Source organism: Anas platyrhynchos, chromosome 3, assembly GCF_047663525.1.
Source record: "Anas platyrhynchos isolate ZD024472 breed Pekin duck chromosome 3, IASCAAS_PekinDuck_T2T, whole genome shotgun sequence".
Lineage (NCBI taxonomy): Eukaryota > Metazoa > Chordata > Aves > Anseriformes > Anatidae > Anas > Anas platyrhynchos.
In genome coordinates, this window is record NC_092589.1 from 44,205,869 (window position 1) to 44,225,617 (window position 19,749).

At 41.0% G+C, this 19,749-nt stretch overlaps 1 protein-coding gene across 14 annotated transcripts in view; it reads right to left on the bottom strand.

Moving 5' to 3' along the window:
* DISC1 (DISC1 scaffold protein) overlaps window positions 1–19,749 on the bottom strand; it is a 197,563-nt gene that overhangs the window by 171,012 nt on the left and 6,802 nt on the right. For 13 of the 14 annotated variants that reach the window (XR_011808282.1, XR_011808283.1, XM_072035781.1 and 10 more), the window contains 2 exons: window positions 7,042–8,030; window positions 3,627–3,696 (listed from right to left, as the gene is read on the bottom strand). Coding sequence is in view for 12 of the 14 variants with exons in the window: in XM_072035781.1 (XP_071891882.1) it covers window positions 3,627–3,696; window positions 7,042–8,030 (1,059 nt within the window). In the remaining 2 variants the exon portion in view is untranslated. Of the gene's footprint in view, window positions 1–3,626; window positions 3,697–7,041; window positions 8,031–16,614; window positions 16,703–19,749 lie in introns of those variants that run through there. The other variant, XM_072035789.1, reaches the window with a different exon arrangement.

The following is a 19,749-nucleotide window of genomic DNA, read 5'->3' on the forward strand; positions in this document are numbered from 1 at the left end:
CCCAAGATACACACAGCACTCCCAGAAAGTATAGGAATAAACTGGGGTTATTTGAATGACCAGTCGAAGTTCCTCTACACCAAGCCCCTACCACACAATTGCAAGCCTTCAGGAAGGACAAAACACAAGTAATGGCAAAAGTCATTTCTGCTGGGCTCCTCCCAAGCTCAAAAGGAGGAGGAAGACAGAACAAATTGACTGGGGGGGAACAGATAACTTGGAAGAAATAAGCTAAGGCTTACAGCATTTAAACATGGATTTACAACTCTCCCAACAACAACTAAGAGTTGTAGCTCAAAATATCCCTTAAATAAAACAGAGAAATTCATCATCTGTTCAGGAAACAAGTGCTATTCATTAACATGCACCTGAAAACACAGATGTTCTCTGACAGTCCCAAACAGCAAGCACCTGTTTTGTGTTTATGCAAAGGGAAAAAATCAAATGTATCCTTTCTCCTGACCTGTTTGCAGTGAGGTATTTGTTCATGCCTTCGGGAAGGGGGCAGCTTAGCCTTACTGTGTGTCATTTCTGGGTCTAGTACCAGAAGTAAAGATACAGTATAGCACTTTTTCCTCTCTGCAGGGGCACCATTTTACCTACACTTCAGTTTCAAAATTTGCTAGAAACTATGACAACTTTCAGAAAGCACTGGAGAGCATGGAGGCATCAATGTCATTTAGATGACGTGACTTTCTTCAAGCTGCTAAATTTGCAGGAGCAGAGAGCAGAAACCAGTTCTGAGTAATAAAAAATCCTTGAACTAACAAATCTCCTTCCCATTGAACTGCTGTAGGAAAAAAAAAAAAAAAAAAAAAAAACCACCTTCCTGCAAGACTAGATGGCTTTTAAAAGAGTCAAAGTCAAAAAGCCATACTGAAGTCTTGTCTACAGGTAAAGTTAGACTTGAGTCACTACCACTGAAGCAAGTGATACTGTATTTATTGACATTTTAGCTTCTGATCTGGAGGTATAGCCACTGGCGTGCCCCACCTCCACCTGCTCTCCTCTCCTCACTTCCATGTACCCAGCATTTCACAGCTAGCTATCTGCACCACCCAAGAGCTCTCCCCTTTCCTCCGAAGCATTCCCAAATCCATCAGTATTCCGATCTCCTATTCAGAACAGCTCTTTCCTTACCAGAGGACTCCCTATATCCAAAGAAATCCCCCAAGTTACAGGGACAACAGTTTTATCTGAGTAGTAAGAACATCCTAAGATCTCTGCATGCACCATGCTGGCTTCTCCCACTCCCCAATAATGTATTTCCATTTACAGAGCACATCATAGCTGTGTGCGTTTAGCAATTCCATTCCCTGCTAGCAATATTTGGCAAAAAGATCCCTTTAAAGAAGGCTAATTACAGATTTCAGCCAAACAGAAATTGGTACCAGGCCAATCTGCAAGCTCTTTAATAAGCTTTTAAACTTCACTTTACACCACACACGACTTTGTAACTCCTCTGAGAGCAGTGACCGCTTAGTTCTAAAAGCAAAGGTGGAAAGCACGCCCCTGCAACAGGTGGAAAGAAATTTGTAGCTCTAATTCTTCTGGCAGCACCCATACCTGTCTTTCCCTTGAGATTACCAGCCTACATTTCACAAAAAAAAAAAAAAAAAAAATCAGGGAGCCAGTTCAGGATAAGTAGTCTCACACACAAAATGGCTGACAGTCATATCAGAAGAGGAACAAAGACCAGTAAGACAGAAAGTAGGTCAAGGGCTCAAAAACTAGGAAGAGAAAACATTAAGGATGCATGGTCACGCACTGGAAAGGAATGCAGCATTTTGTGAGAACATCTGCATTGAGATGGAGTTCCAGTTTACAAAGGTATGCAAGAGTCCAACACGAAGTCTTTCACGTGTCTCAGTATCTAGTCCCATAACAAAAAAAATTCTTTCTGCCCATATGAGCCAGACTTGGCACAGAAAAGAGCAATCCCACCCACAGGTGCTCCTCAATACCCTTTGTCCTGGTCCAACTTTTGTTCTATATAAACTGTGCCCACAGCACCTGGTGAGATCAGTTTGCAGCCAGACCATTTTCCTAAGGGGAACTGATGGAAGGCTGCAACCTGCCCTCCATGCTACCTGTCCGAGAACTAAGGTAGAAACTGGAAAGTGTAATGGACAAGGTAAGTGTCAACAGAAAGGTGGTCCCGTTTAAAATTTACCAGACCAAGAAAACTAAGCAAGAACCTTCTGAGCAAGGTTAAGCAAGTCATCATTTTCCAAGGCGGTCATGACTACATGGCATCAGATCAGGTGTCACACCTGATATACTTTTTTTTTTTTTGCTTTGTTTTTAATCAAAGTGGATGAGCACCCAGAGAATTCCAGCTAAAATCTGTGGAAAGCACGTGCACTTCACACACGGCTGTCTCCAACTGGGAACTCAATCAACATGCACTTAAAAGAAAAAGAGAGTAATAAGCGTTACACATGCAAAACATATCAATGTCTATTCTATTTGACAGAGATGAAACCCATGAATAGATACAACCTGCTCTGCTTATAGCATATCTAAAGATTCTCCTCGTAGACTTGGAACAGTGGCAGATTTTTCTTCTGTGTAGACCAAGCTTTGAGAGGCCAACAGAACCACCCTTCTGCAAGGGCTACACATCTTCTCCCAAGACACTGCTAAAATACATTTGTCTTGTCTTCTTGGGGTTTGGGAGATGAAGGAGGGAACAGAACCATGATATGAATGCACAGCTTAACACTAACTCTGGCACAGACACAGGCAAGCCACAAGTTTGACTACTCAAAAAAAAAAGTGAGAGGAAAAAAGGGGGGGGGTATCTTTTTCAAGCTTTATTATCTGAAGTGCCCTTGCAGGTCACTGAAATACTTGCAGTATTTTCCAAATGAAGACAAATTTATCAGGAAGAACTTCACCTAGAACTTCAAGACTGTTAAAATATGTTTTCTGTAACAGTAGTCTGTGTTCAGAAAACCAAGAAGAAACCTGAGATGTATGTTAATAGATGCTCTAATTATTAATGCACACACACACACAGAGCTTATGAGAGGTGCCAATCCCTTTGAATGGGAAAGCACTATTCAAATACAGATACTTGCCAGCAGCTGTATCACCAGTCATATTCCCTAGCTGGTTTTGATTCAACTCAGTGGGCATCAAGTTAATCCCACAGGACAGTATCATTCACTTTTATCGTAGCTACTGACCTCATTTCTGTGTTTGAGCTCTGCTGTAGTGTCATGACTAAATGTAGCAAGCAACAAATCACACTCTGTCAGCAGCCAGTGCCTGTCCTTTCTCCTTTCGAAGCTTTCATTCATTTCTGTATTTTTTCAAGTCATGCTGCTTCAAAACAGCTGATCCAGATGGTGGATATTCGCATTTCAACCTTCCCACATGGTGATGTGGCTCAAGAAAATAAAAACTGTTGCTACCTGCTGCTGACCTACTTCTTTCTTTAATTTGTTTCCTGCCATACCACAGAATGAACAATAGAGTTCAATGAACTCATCTTCCATACCTAACCACAGCAGTGTAGCAAATATAAAATAAAATTAATTGGGATGTGGTGGGGTGGTGGGGGAGGGGATATATGAGGAAGCAGCATGATTCAGTGGGAGGTAGGGGGGAGCAACTCTCACCTCTGTCATAATCATCTTCCTCTATTGCTTTTTCCTGAAGCCTCTGAAGCCGTAAGATCAAGGATTTTATCTACATACAGAAAAGAAATACTTATAAAGAAGTTGCATTTAAAAATCACTATTAATTTTTACATAATATAAATTTACAGGATTACTACTACATCATTAGAAATGCCCAGTTTTGAGAGTTAAATCCAACATTTGTTAACTGGACAGATCTATTCAGAAATCAGCTGAACGGCAGCCACTTGATCCAAGCATGGCTTTAGTCCAAGCATCTACAAAGAACAACAAACAGTATTTCTTGAAAAGCAAAAGAGCTTGTATGAGCATTGACTAACCGAAAGGGTAAGGATTATTATAGGATTCTGTCAGCGTAATATGTATTTTTGATCACATTCTACTCAATATTCTGTTCTTCAGTTCATTTAACAATTTTTTGCCTATCCAAGTTTTGCACAGAACAAATTCAGAATTCCATATGCAAACCACATTTCCTTCAGCATGTAAAAAGAGAAATACAGTATGAATATTTTGGGTCAAGTGTACTCACGATATGGCACAGAAAACTGTGTTCACATGCTGCCAATGAAGTTTCATTAAAATATAATTTAGGCTCATCTAGAAAGTGTTGACGTTTCCATTTTCTGAAATGTTCATATTACAAATGATAGATGGGAGAGGAAAAAAAAAACACATACAAAATGCCCTTACACACCCAAGAAGAAGCTCCTATTAGGATACAGTTTTATTTCAAGAGCTAATGCTTCTTTGTACTGAAGCTTCATCTTTTACTAAAATATTTCAGAAGGCCAGGTGTGCATTCAAAGGACATTAAAGGCTTTTACTCTTAGAAGAATTTGGTTAAAGTTATGCAGCTCTTTCCTTATTGCCATGCCAGCCACTGCCAAACACAGCTACAGTTATAGAACTGCAAAACGTTTTCTTATTAAGTTTACATGTGACCTGTACCAACAAGCCATTAGCAGCACTGAGAAAGGTAAGCCTGGAAAAAGAATCAGCATATATACTGATAGCCCAAAGCCTGAAAAAGTGTTTGGGAAAGCATTTTCCACTGCAAGAAGATTCGTACTCGAGACATTCTGCATCTACAAAAGATTTCACTCCTCCCTGGAACACTTTCATATTTAAATCTCTCTAGTTAAGCCGTAAATTGCATACAGAAAAATAAGTACAGCCAGTCAATAACTTACCCGAAACATTTAGTTATCATGACTACACAATCAACATGCAAATTAGGCAAGACATTTAAATTAATGGTATCTCTTCTAAATATGTAAGTGAAAGAGGATTGGTCAGAAAACAGACATAAAAGGTAATGCCAGAAAAAAAAAAATTGATTAATAATAGGCTACAGGATCCCCTGAAGGAAAAACAAAGAAAAAAGAAGTCATTGCACACATTCCCTTTCCATCAAGGTTTTTGGTGTTGTTTTGTTTGGTTTTGTTCTTTTAATTTATTATTGTTTTTCACATACAGAAACACCATTTTTTTTTTCCTCTGAGACAGGCGAGGAACATGTAACATATTGAAGGGAGGCGCTCTGAATCCTCACCATAAATTATTTTCTGTATTTTATGCCACGCTTTTGATAGAGTTCTAAAGGAGCCCACAGTAGAAATGGTTCAAGTGACACTTTTTTCATATATATGATATATAACAACCATCTAGACCGAGAGTACAGCATTGCTGCTTTTTGCACCGTTTATTCCTTCATGTACTCACAATGGCAGGTCATTTAAAACCTGCTTGGGTACCACAGCGCAGGCATGCCCAGGGCTAACTGACTGATACTGTGACAATCAGTGCTTTCTGTTTGCAGGCTAGAAAGACGTTTGGAGGCCCAACTAATCAAAGGGCTGCTTCAGAGCAGCATATCCTATACCTACCTGTACCATGTGATGACCACTTTTTTTTTTTTTTTTTTAAGTACAAAAAAATTATAATTTTAACAACTTTGGCACTGGCTCCTTTGCTTGGCTAAAATAGTCTGGTCCCTTCGGAAAAAAATTGAGACTTGCTCATTATTATTACAATTGGAAGATGCCACAAATTAAACACACAGGACCAAGGGCAAAGATGTCTAAGGGCACAAATTCCCAGTTCTCCACTCAAGGAATTAATGAACACAGAAATTAAAGATAACTATGTTTCTTTTGTGTCTATCAGATAAGCATACCAAAAAGACAAAGTTTTGTATTTCTATTATGTTACATATTCCCAAATTTGTATTTTAAAATAGAGAATTAATTTCCCAAGCCGCCCCAGACTACGGGCACCTCATTACAGGCAAGACACCAAAGAAACTGCTCTGTGGTGATGTGTTTGAAGCCTGTAAACATACATAGGAGAACCTAGTTTGAGTCCTACTTGCATCCCTTGTGAAAAATAAGTATCAGAGAGCACTGTAAGCCCAGGTCAGATGACATGGGCAGAAAAGCACAAATAATGTTTCTCAACCCACTGCCTTGCCCAGACAGAAGAGCTGTGCAGAGCCGCCTCAGAGGCTGACCCAGTGCAGATTGTCAAGACAATCAGGTAAAACGTAAAGACAACACAGCGCATCTCAGCAGGTGTATTTGTGCTCGGAAGTCACAAAACCTGGGTTTCCCCCCGATCCTCAAAATACCCAAGACCAGAAAAAAATCCTGCTGTATGATAAGGAATAACTGATCCTTTCTAAGGTTTCCTCTCACACAAAGAATGTATCAGGTGAGACTGCTTGTATATATAATAAGTATGTATGTGGGTATATACACATGGGAGAGGGGAAGGACAGCTTCTGACTTGACAGCCCAAAATTCCTCTAAGGTAGAAGGAAAAAAAAAAGGCAATATTCCCAGTCTGAATTAGAGTGGGGAACAGACCCCAATGTATCATCATGCAGAGAGAACACTGGTCTATTAGATTACAGGCTACCCTTACAGGTGCCTCTCCCCTAGATATCTTTAATTGGAAATGTGTAAGTTTAGCCAAAGTCCAGAGTTATTAAATCATGATGCTTCAAGGAAAAAGCTCTTACCACCCTCAAGTTTTGCACTATGTATATTCCCAACTGCACACAAAATAACCACCTGTGAAAGCAGCCCTTGCTGAATTCAGGAATTAACGTGCGGCATATGAGAAATACAAGTGAGGATCATGGTTTGAGTAGGTCATAGGAACAAAGTACTGCAACATCAATTTGTTGGGCTTGTTTTGCTTTTAAAAGACCCAAAAAGAAAATAGGTTCTTTCCCTTTTATCATGCAGACAGCTACTGTAAACTTCTATGAAGAAATGCTGCAAAAGCTGTTAATATTCCAACTCCTACGTCAGGTTAATACTTCAACACTACCAACGTAGCTGTTTTGGGAACCAGGGGGAGGAATCAAAGACGAAATGCGATTACAAACCTTTAACGTACTCCGGTTGCCAAGCTGGCAGTCGAGTAGCACTGGTTCATACTTTTTCATCAAAGTATCCCAGTTATGGTCACTAACAGTGAAACTGCTTTCGTAGCCTGAGGTGACAGAAGAACCAGCAGATGCTGCATCTGAGGAATCTGTAGAATATGAAAACGTTGCATCTGTATCTGACAGAGAGACAGTCTCACAATCCTGTAGTTTATCATTCACTGTGGTCTCATTTTCATGCTTCAAATTGTCGCTGGGCCTAGAGAAGCAATGCAAAGCTCCTGAGTGCTCATGAATTCTTGCTGTCTCTTCTAGCTCCTGTAGATTTCCTGCAATGCTGGCATGCAGAACACGCTCAGCTTCCTTGACGGTTGCCTTGCCTTCAGCACCACTTACTCCAGAGGCTGAGTTCAGGGAGAGCTGTATGAAGCTGAATCTTGAACTAAAGCTATCATGTGAACCAACAGAATGAGAAACAACTTCTCTGTCTGGATATTCACAGTTATTATTCACTTCTGTCTGATCCAAGGCATGCATCTTCTGGGGCTCACTCACTTTGGTGCTGTGGCCCATCTGCCGGGCACAGCATGCAGTAGAAGCATCTTTGCTTGTTGCTTCAGCAGGGTAAATCGGTATCATTGTGTTTTCTGATTGTGGATTCTTGTAACAAGAAAGATTTTTGCAGCTTCCCAGCATACTTCCAGTAGCGCCCAACACCGTCACCCCATCAGCAGGGACTACAGCACTACTTGGAGTTGAATGGCAGTGTAAGAATTCAAAGTTCTTTTTGTATTGTCCACAGAGCCAGCAGTTCTCAACGTCTTCGCAATGCTGCCTGCCATGTTTGAACTCTTCTGGGCTGAATGGCTTGCAGGCACCCAGGGACTGAAACTCGATCTGTCGCTGAGCTTCTGGCCTCATGTATCCAGGTCTTTTTGCCAGCTTTTTTTTACGAGGAGAGCCTGAAGGCATTGAGTGCTCCGAACCATCTGGGGTGGGGGGATAAGAAAAAAAGTAATTAAGGCATTTCTGCAGTTTTCCAGAATTAACATATTGTAGCATCTGAAAATAATTATTTCAGGAATTTCAGACAGCTCATCAGTTATCAGTTTCCATTTTGACTAAACAAAGACACAGACCATATTGCGAATAGAGGAGAAAAGGTGTTATCAGAGAACTCTGTGCATTCATTCACTTTCTAAAGAGTCTGCACCAGCTTTTGAGTGAACTTCACTGACATAACCGTGCCCATCAGGACACAAGCCCCTGTATGACGAGTCCCAGCCTCCCCTGCTTGAAGCAACGCTCTACAATTCTTCATTTTCAAATCGCAGAGACTTAATTAGTTGCAGCACAGAACTTCTTTAGTCTCTCTGATGCAGAACAATTTTCAGGCATACAAGCACATCTAGGATAGCACCGAACCTACATCAAAAACTTGAGGATGACTCACAATCTGTTGCTGTTCTCGTCCAGTTTCTTGATCATATTTGTTCTTCATTAATACAATCAAACATTTCAGATCCAGTTTATAGAATAGATGCAGCTCTTTAACAGTCTGTGGCTGCAAATCTGTTACTCTAATAAGATATTTTATAAATCTTCATTTAGATTTACCATACTACCTGCTGTCCAAATAATAAGAATAGAAGTTTTGAGTGCAGGACCATCGGTCCTAGAAGACTAATACAACCATATGGTTGGAAGTATTATTGCAATATTAATGTCAATTAAAGAGGTCCCCTAAAGAACAGCTCAATCTCCCCACATACACATTATGTACACAGATGAAAAGATAAGACTGGCTGCTTTCAGAGTAGAATAGAAAGAACCAAGATAAAAAACAACACTAAAAGCAGAGGATTAAAATGTGGCATCTTGTCTTTGTTTTCTGTATGTTTCTATACAAAAAATAGGTCATTTGAAAGAAGTCAGCTACATGAACAGGTTAAAAAAAAAAAGATTACAGGGTGACTACTTACAGTTTCTTATGGATTTACTGCTAGTCAAAAAGTATTCCATTCTTCTATCCTGCACACAATCAATGGGAATACAAGCTCTGCACCATCATCCATTTTGTATCACAAAAACATATTGAACTGGCTTATTTGCCAAAATCACACTTCAAAGGGACCTAGTGACTAGCTGAATTATGCCCTTGATTAGCTGCCTTCTATTCACTGAAACAGAATCAATTGCCAGAATCCCAGGTACTACGATTATTCTGAGCACTGACACAGGGGCCTTCCAAAAGGCAACTTCTAGGATTTTTTTTTCCCCTATACAGTATTAATATTCACCTCCAATCACAACCCTTTGTCAATTTTTGCATTGACAGACTTGCACATCCTCTAAACACCTTGGCAACTCCTAACAGAAGCTTCATACATACCTCATTAGAACGACATGTCATACAAACATTTATACCTGAAACTTCTCAGTTGAATTTTTCCAATATTCACGGCATCTTCTCTAAGTGAGCTTCAATGAAAGCAATCTGAACATTTTGCAGATATTACAATACTGGCATCTCACTATGGCACTGCAGTTAAGTTTTTGTATTTTGCTTCCTATCACCATAAATTAGGATACCCCAGCTGTCTCTCGCTGTCTCTTTTGTAAGAGGAAAAAAAAATTCACAGAAATCAGAAATAAAAAAGGTCATGGAGTCCATCAGCCTGTCTACTATAAAAAGACAGTGAAATGCTCTACTGGGAGTAGTTTAATAGAAATTGTAACAAACAGAAACCACTCTTGAAGGGAATAAAAATTGAACAAAATGTTCTTTAGAATTTAATTATTTTATTTTATATACAAAATACAGTCGAGATTTGCCTTCAGCAGAAGAAATCTGTCATGCAGAAAAAAAGTCACTCTAAGACTGGATATATTTTATAACAGTTTACAAAGGCTAGTCACAGGCTTTGTCTGGAAAAAAAAAAGCAGAAAAGGTTCTTCAGTTTAATTAAAATCAGTTTAAAATTGATCTCAGTAAATTACTATGAATTTCTAAGGCAAACAGATAATTACAGCTCTTTAAACACCACATTTAAACTAATGTAAGTAAGGTTTAAATTGTTAAATATTTGCATCACATGAACTAGATGCAATTTCCTTTGAGTTAAATTGGTACAATCCCATTACTCTGAATTAGCCCACCTGAAAACCCCACGTTTCTGCGCTGCTCCCCACGGGCACAGGTAACCCTCCAGACAGAGGTTTGCCATCCAGCTCCGTTATGGGCTCCAGATCTGCCTTCTGGTGAGTCCACCAGCCCAAGTCCATCACCTGGCTACACCACTGCCCAAATTACACAGTCCAGGATAGCAGTCCAAATCACAGGCAGTGCTGGGGATGCTACAAGGAGAGGGCTATTGGTCCTTAGTCAGTAAAGGTTGACCGCAGGGCTGGCCTTCCCCAAAACAAGGGGAGGGAGGAGGCAGCCACAGCCAGAGTCTGACCTCCACAGCCAGAGAGAAGCCACAGTCCCCTCAGCCACCACGAAACCCAGACAGGGCATTACCAGGGCTTGGGGTATACCAGTCCTGCCCTGTTTACCCATCTATTGTGCCCCTTTTTTTGAAATTTAGAATCACTTCAGTTGGTATCATCACGCATCTCAAATTAGCCACAACTTCTAATCATTGCTTTCTATATCTAATGTCCAGACAAGGAAACTATATTGAACCAATTCAGCTTACTTGTAAAAAGGTCTCATTCTTCCTCATTATTCCCTCAGTTTTGTTTCAAGACCCTCAAATAACTGCTGAGTCCATGGACTTAGCCACAAGACTACTGAAATTGCACCTTGGAACTCTGGAAAAGCATCTGGAGATAACTTTTAAAAATATGTAACATTTTAGTGCTACTGTTTGCATGAGACACACACCTAGACAGAAAAGCCATAAATGCAAGAAAGGCCTTTCAATTGCAATATGACAACTCAACTTTTAAAAATATTCATCGTGATCCTACAAGATGCAATGTTTATTTTCATTCAAGTGTCTGATAATGTGCAAATAGCTTCAAATCCAAGATACAAAAGCCCAGCATGAACCTACTTGATTGCAACAGATCTTTCAGCACAGCAATCTTTCACGATGGCCAGTGTTTCCTAATGGGTAAGAGCTCAGAGTCAGAACACAGAATTAACAGGGTCTTACACCTGAAAACAACTCATGAGCAGCAATGCTGCTCAAGTCTCAGTTGCACCAGCAAAATGAAACAGGGAGAGATGAAGCCAAAGAGCATTTATCACTGATGGGAAGAGCACGTTTCTCTTGCACTCAACCTGAAGCTAAGGAACAGCAGAAAAGTTACCTAATTTATTTTAGATAATGAATCTTCATTTTTAGCCACAAAAGTCACCGTTCAGTTTTTCGACCAACTGCTCTAATACCATCTGTAGATGGATAGTCATAAGAATGTGAAGTGCTTATAAAGTCCACCAGGATTTTACAGATCAATACAAACTCTGCAGTAATTACCTCCCTGCCCCTGCTTTAAAACCCATGATGCAGAATACTTGCAAGCTCATTAAGCTCTCCCTGAAAATAAATGAGAAGTTATATATTCAGTTTTAAAAAGGCCTCAACTATCTGCACACACCTACATCACACACTGTTGATTTTTATTAGAATAACAAATTCACCTTTAGAACATTTGCGTGGGCCAGCTGCAGTGTCTGAGGAAAAAATATTGGGTCATATTCAAAGCCAAATATCAAAGCACCACTCCAAGCCATTTCTGTAGTGCTGCTTCTCTTGAGGAAGCCCAAAAAACCTGCATTAAACTGTATGCAAACAAAGTAAGTGAAATGAAAAATATGTATTATTTATAAAGGCACACACAAGCTTAACTTTTCTCAAGGACTAATTAATCTGACATGACAATAGCCAGGACCATTCAGTTCCTTGGTCAGAAAAATAGGTAAAATTTTGTGGTTTCTAATTAGTTACCTTTATCTCGTTTGCTGAATTTCAAAAGACACCACAAAATATTCAAAATAAAGTGGCACCGATCTCAACACAACCTGTTTTATAATAAACCTTTAGCTTCCTTATGCAAGTATGCTTTCTAATAAAGTTACCTTTGAACACAGATTTTTGTAACTATTAAAACATGAAGGTCTCATCCAGCTTTTTCACCTTAATTATTGAATGTTAGCTATACTTTGATTTATCTACCATTTTATGAAGCGTATCTATCAAAGACAAGCAATGGCTGAGCTATATTATATTTGTTCCCATTTACGAATGATTTCCTCACCGAGGGCTCCTATAATTTCGAAGCTCACATGCTGAGTTTAGTTATTCAGCTGCTAAATTTCCAAGATGTCACGTACAAAATATACTCTGAAGTCATTAAATGCTTGTTAGTTGTTATTCTTCATTAAAAACACTTCAAAGATTCATGCATTTTAGATGTCAGTGTCCTGCCTTTGCCACTGTTTAAATAATTGTATTTTTATTGACACGCTCCCATAATACACATCATCCAGTTGTTACATTTGAGCCACTTTCCTCCTTAATGCAGCAATTCATTTTAAGCCATTTGATGAAATTGCGACACCCCTCTCTAGAGTAAGGACCACATTAGCTAGCTGATCACTACTTCCAACATGCCCATCAAGTGTTTTCCCCCCTTAAAAGAGCTTCAAACCTGGTTTTGTGTTGTTAACTCTAAGACAAAAAAAAAAAATAAGATCTATTAACATGTAAACTAATAAATTTCAAAACGCTTCCAAAGACAGTAACAATCACCTATTTAGTCAAAGGGGGATACCAGAAACAGCCTTTTCATTAATTACGTATCTTAATTGTGTTCTATATTGCCACCTTCAAAACACAAGCACACGCCTGCATCCATCACTGTTCAGCAGGGCATTGACTACAATACAAGCAGGCTTTTTTTCCTCAAGCAAGCGCCTTGCTGAATCAAGGCCCATGCACCCGTATGCAAAAAGGCACAGAAATACACATTTCTGACCTTTTTAAATTTAAAAAGGTAATAACTACCCAGCCTGTGAAAGCACGCAGTTGCACTGTGAAGGCCTATTTGATAACTAATCAACACCCTATGGCTGGCAACCTGAGATCCAAGGCTTGGCTATTATAGGAAATTGTATTCCTCCAAGTCGAATGTAAATTACACCATCTAACTCCACCACTGCAGCCTTCCAAGGAAGCTCATTTTGTTGGTCAGTAGAACAAGTGGACAAATTCACTCTAGAGCAGGCAGGTGACTCCTGGCTGGCTCAGTGAAGCAGGATCATTTAGATGGCACAATAGTGTTGAAAAATTACATTTCTGCTCTCCTCATAAGCGAGATTTCTGCTTTTATGCGGTCGGCTACTTCTACAGAAGTCCTGAGAAGGAGAAAATAAAAGGAAAGCCAGGGAAGCTCGAGACCTTTGCTATAAATTTCAGCATGGTCTCGCTACAGACACGCCTCACACATCTCTGCCCAGCACAGCCCCACGAGACTTGCAGCAGACCCCTGGTGGACAACCACATACCACAGGGGAAGCCACAGGAGGCTCTGGGAACACCATACCAGCGCCGGGTGCCTTCACCATCATCAGTAACAGAAGGCACTACCCCACAAACAGCCAGCCCCAATTGGTTTAAAGCCTGTTCTTTACTCTTTTTACTTACAGTTAAAAGACTAATTAATGCGTCCACTTTTCAAAAGGGCAGAAGGACACAACAGTTGCAAACCTGAAGAGAGGAAGCACAACAGAGAAGCGATGTTTATCTCAGCAGTTGCTAGTTTTAAAGGTTTTTTGTTGCTTTTTTTCCTGGTTAAGGGGAAAAAACCTTTTGTTCACAATTTCAGTGCAAAGTTCTGTAGAGGCAGCCCATGCAAATGGCTCAGAGGGAGAGGACATTCTTGTTCTTTCAGTCAAGATCTGGAAACGTTCAACTACTACGCAAAAATTAGGGAGAGATGATTTTGCATGAAGCTTAGAAGAAGAAACTGAAGTTTGGTTATGCCTTAAATTAACATGTCAGCAATACTTAATGGATTTGCAGTCATATCCCATAAAAGCATTTCACCATACATGTATGTAATTATGAAATTAGCACACAGCAGTCCTTTTTCAAGAATGGTCTAGTTAACACGCCACACTTCTCTTTCATCACTCTGTCTACTGAGTGACAGTGCAGATTCCCACCACTTCTGCTCAGTCAGATCATCTACAGCAAGACTCTAATATAAAACTCATCGGGGGGAAGAGCGAAGTGTGAGAGCACATTGACAGCAGTCAATTTCTAATTCAAGCACAGTTTCAGTGCTCCAGCTTGGAGATTTGAATTTTTAATTTCACCGAGAGAGCGGGATCCAAATTAAGCATCTGATGCACAGTCAGTCGGAAAGCAGAATTGAGTTTACTGAAATAGAAAGTAATTTTCTCTTAACAGCTCAGTAGTGATCACATATAATGAAAATAAAACAACATGGCAGTTGCTATATTGCCAAGGGTGAGGAGTCAGTATGCTTTTAACTTTACAATTTAATATCAAAGTCCCGTGACAAATGCTCCTCTCCTTTGTCCGCTGTAGGAAGTTTACCTCGCAGCCCCAGCCAGGCTGTCACGGCGCGATGTCAGCGCTGTCTAAACAACAATGAAGACAGAATGAAGGTTCAGACATCAGGAAAGCTGAGCAACAACACTGGGCAGAAAGCACAGGAGCTCAGGATGCAGCTTAAATACAAGACAGTGCAAGAGTCACGTACGCAGCCTGCAGTAACAGCAATGCATGGGACATGGAGCCCACCTGCAGCAGAAGGGACACAAACTGCACTGTTCCCTCTCCCTGCTCTTCCCAAAAGAAAACCTTGTGGCTTTAAGCAAACCCCTGTGACTATACGCTCCCACAAAATTTCTGTACTCAACTGTTCCTCCTCTTTGCAGGACAATTGTGCAGATTGTGCTTTTGCTAGCTGACAAGAAATCGCCACTCTGCTGGGTGTACCACCGAGTACAGGCTGCAACGCTGCTCTCCTATCCTCCACAGATGGCTTCAGTTAATGCAAGACCTTGCTAAAGGCCAGCAGGTTATTCAGCATCATTGGTTTTCGGATGTTAGAAGCCAGCAAGGGGTCAGCCTCTGTGCTCCAGCAGGATGAGCATGGGTTCCCCGAGAGAACTACACCGGTAAGCAAGGCTGCACGCGATATCCCTTCTGAGGGCTTCTGCGAGGATATGCTTGACCTTTACAGCCCTTACCTGAGGCTGCAGGCAGACAAAATGGAAGCTGGAAGCTTGCTTTATTCGGCCCGAGAACACAGGGGTGAAGATAGAGACTTTATCCTTTTCCTCCGAGACGAGGAGAAGACTAAAATGTTCAGGTGCAATTCTGAGATCGGTTTACAAAAGGTGCCATGGAAGTAGTGTAGCTAATATTGCTGGAACTGCAACAGAATACTAACCACAGGCATGCAGCACACAGCTGAGAAATCACAGCTCCTCCAGAATAAGACAAGACAGAAGTCACTCTGCCTTGAGTCAGGTATCTCAAAAAAAAAAAAAAAAAAAAAGTCAGGAAAGTCAGGAGACAGAATTGTTTCTATAGATAAAGCAACTGCATTGAATTACAGAAAAAAATGATGCCTCTGACAACGCAGAACTGACCTATGTTGCTCCTGTGATATCAACAGCAGATCACGTTTAAGGAAGTGAATTGTAACACAGAAAAAAAGAAGATAAGAAAAGCAGTACACCACCAAAAAGCCACATCAAAACCATGAAAAGCAGTCAAAGCTCTGTACAGTGACAAGTTCAGACACCACCGCGGCTGTCTGTTATCAAGACCCTCTTTCACTTAGCCAAACGTGCTCCAACGTGCATTTTCTAGCACTAAGCCTGCATTTCCCAGCCCAGCAGGGAGCAACCCCTCCTTGGTGGTACCCAACAGCCACGCCACAAAGCCACGACTGAGTCCAAACGCAGATGTTTGGCACCACGGCCACAGACTAAAGATTCGCAGCAGCACCGAAATCCTGTCTTCACACAAAATTTAGAATTCACAACCGCTAGCAGCAAACAAGGATCAGTGGACATACTCATGGCAGTCAGCCAGACCCCATGCTGAGGGAAGACACAATCGACACTGACAGCTCTACTCCAACTCTTTCACTTATTTTGCCTCCACCCCACACTGCTGACACCAACACTACATCCTTTCTGCTGCTCCCACCACACCCAGCGTTCCTTTCCACCGACTTCCAATGCATTTCTCTTCTTGGTCCCCAACTAGCTTCTCACAAACCAACAGCTCATTTATCTTACACTAAGTGCAAAAGACTGTTGAACCAGAAACAATCCCAAACCTGTATCTCTGACCTAACTGTACAGGTCCCACTTGCATACCATACGGCCCAGGGTGAAAACCCTCCACAAAGCTCCCAAGCAGTGTTCAGAGCCACAGAGAAGCACTCTTCCCCTACATCACTCCTCAATACCACCTCCTTGGTCCTTCCCAGTTTCCCCTCTGTCCTGACCCCAATATGCCCAAGCTCCCTAGGAGCAGGCCCCTCACAACAGCAAACAAGCACATCTCAACTTACCTCCAAAAATCCTCCCTGCGTGAGCTTCCAGCTCCTCCATACCACCCAATTCCTTTCCAGGTGAAAACCCCTCCTCCTTCCCACTGCCCCCAGCACAGCTGAGAAGTTTCTAGGCTTCTCCAAGTCCATTCAAAAGGAGCCCGACCCCACTTCAGCTGTGACCACTGATTTCATTGCTCGTCCCCAGGTGCCTGCCTTTTGGCCAGGAGGGCTTCAGCCAGTCCTAAGGGCTCCTGTTACCTCTTTCCCAGCACACATTTTGTGTGAGCATAAAAACTAAGTCCCACTTTAAAGGCACACTGGCTCCATTCATCCCTTTTGAGATCTTCTCAATGAAGACACTATTGTAAGAGCTTCTTTCCTGAGACAGTAAATCGCTGCAATTCACATCTAAGAAATCAAGACAATTACTTGCCACAATTTCCTCTGACAGTCTCCCTGAGATAACATATATTAGCCAATAATACAGGTTGCATTTATTAACATACACCATCGACATTCAACAAAACCATAGATTTTTGCCAGAAGCTTTTTTTTTTTTTTAAATCTTTTCTGTCACACGTTATTTGCAATTCCTTCCTTAAGTATTCCTACTTAACTACAAGGCTACAGGACCCGCTACCTTTCATTGAACCCTACCTGTCTGCTCTCATTATCCAAGTAAGTTTAAGAATGGTATTTATCTGCAAAGAAATTGTGCCCTTTCATGAGATAGCTTGCAAATGTTTCTTGGGCACCAAAGAATCTGTATGATACTGTAATGAAGTCTTAAGTGAAATACTTCAAGTTAAAAAATGAGAAGTAAATGCAAACAACAACAAAAAAAAAAAAACAGGCTGACCATTGAGAGATATAAGAGGGAAATTGTCTTGAAGAAGTTAATGAAATTTTTCTGTTCAATCTATCCTCAATTCAGCTTAGCATTTTAGAAGGGATAAGAAGTGCTGATTGTACCATATGGTGCTAAACAGGCACACCTGAAACAATCTTCTTGGGTATCAAAATGCTTGGCAGGAAGAAAACAACAACTTTGAGTGCCATTCAAGCAGTAGTCCAGAATTAGCATAGATCGTGCACATAACTCTATTTCCAATAAATTCAAGAAAAATTATTACACACTTTAGAAAACCTGAATTCTAGGACTTGGCGGGGTTCTCTGCAAGGTAACCCACAGAGAGAGGCCCGTCCCCTTCAGATGCGAGGGCCAGGCCATGGGGCAGCGGGGATTTCTGCCCCTGCTGCTCTCAGCATTGAGCAGGGTGCTTCTGTTACACAGCCCTCTTGTACACGGCCTTGCTGTTATTAACGAGTAGCTGACAGAGCTGCCATAGCTTCCTTTTGGGGAGAGTTAAAGCATTGCAAGAGACATTTGATCTCCTCGGTCCCGAGGCACAGCATAATCTGAAGCATTACTTTGTGGTTAAAAAAGACCACGTGAGAAGTTAGCTGAAATGCCCAGAGCATGCCCCAGACGGGGCTGATCACTTACACAGGACTCCTGAAAGACCTAGGGAGGGGAAACATTTCCATTGTAAAAACACACCTCAGGCTTTGCTCTTTTGGAACTCCTGTCTTTATTGAAAGGATCACAGATCTGAAAAAAGCAATGTTTAGCCAGAATGTGAATATTCTCAAAACTACCAAACCTTGAAGTCTTGGGTCTCCCTGAGGCAGATCCTGCCAATGTTATTTTATGCCAAGTCTGCACAGCAAATTTTCATTGGAAACTTCAGGCTTAAGTTAAATTTTGACCACAAATTAGTAAAAAAAAAATAATAATAATAATAAAATAAAATACAAACATCATATTTAAGTGACTCCTTATCTATAATACAGTTTGAGCCTGTCTACATTTTTTACTCCATACTTAACAAGTCTATGCTAACCCGTGATTCTGACACATGAAAGCATATTTATAAAGTATCTGAGTGAAGTAAGCCCAGAAAGATAGTTCAGTGGAAGATGATGTTCATTGACTGGTTCCCTTAGTGAAACAGAGCTACTTTTAAGCCAGAAGCCTTTTAAATCCTCTATTGACTAGGGAAAGGACGACTCAAAGGATTCTGAAGTGACTTGCAAGAGCTCCACAACCTAAAAATCATCCTCTCCCTTCAGCCCCCAGTGAACAGGAACATCCTGCATGAGCAGCCTTACAAAAACAAAGAGGTGCCAATAAGACTGAGAGCGATGCTGAGAAGATGCATGGATTTTCATTCCTGTACAATAAAAGTGTCATAGTGCATTACTGAGTAAAAACATATGAAACGTCTTAAACTTAAATTACCTCAAGGTCTGAGTCATACGCAAGGGCTTCTGTGTCAGAGAAAATCATGAAGACCAAACTAAGGACATCTTTAAGGTTAGAATGCCCTCTTTGGGTTTAAAGATATATTTGCAGCAAATTTCAGCAAATACAGCAATTTTATGCCACAGGAAGGAAAGAAAATAAGAGAATGCCAAGTGCGCCACTCTCAAACTAGATTATAAATGACACCTGATTCACATCTACTAGCAACAATATTCCTAAGATGCTACATACCAATAGGAAAACTTCACCCCAAGGGCAGTCAAGCAGTGCAGCAGGCTGCCAAGAGAGGCTGATCAGCCCTTGGAGGCTTCCAGGGCCCAGGATAAAGCTCAGAGCAATCTGCTCTGGCCTCAGTCAGCCCTGCTTTGAACAGGGAGGTAGACCAGAGACCTGTCCAGTCCCTTCCAACCCAAACAATCCCATGATATACCCCCAGCTTTAAAAACAAGTCTTGGGATTTGCAGCATTCCACCTTTTTATCCATCCACACATCAGTTCAAACGTATCTTCTGTGATGATACATGCAACTCTGAAAGCAAGCAATTCATCCGATTTTACTTCACAAGGGAGTCACAAGGAAGTTAGTAAACAGCTTCATCATATCCTGGAAGGCAGAAACAGCTGGCTTTCTACAAACAAAATTAAGGATAAAAGTTCAATATTTGGAATAAATAGGTTCTTAACCAGCTTTTAAGCATTCAAGACACACACAGAAATCACAAGCTTCAGTGATAGCCAGTGCCTTAAGCAAGACAGACACAATAAGGCATACCATAAAAACTCCTATTGCTCCACAGTAGCAGACCTCTAGTAGTTAGCTGGTGATT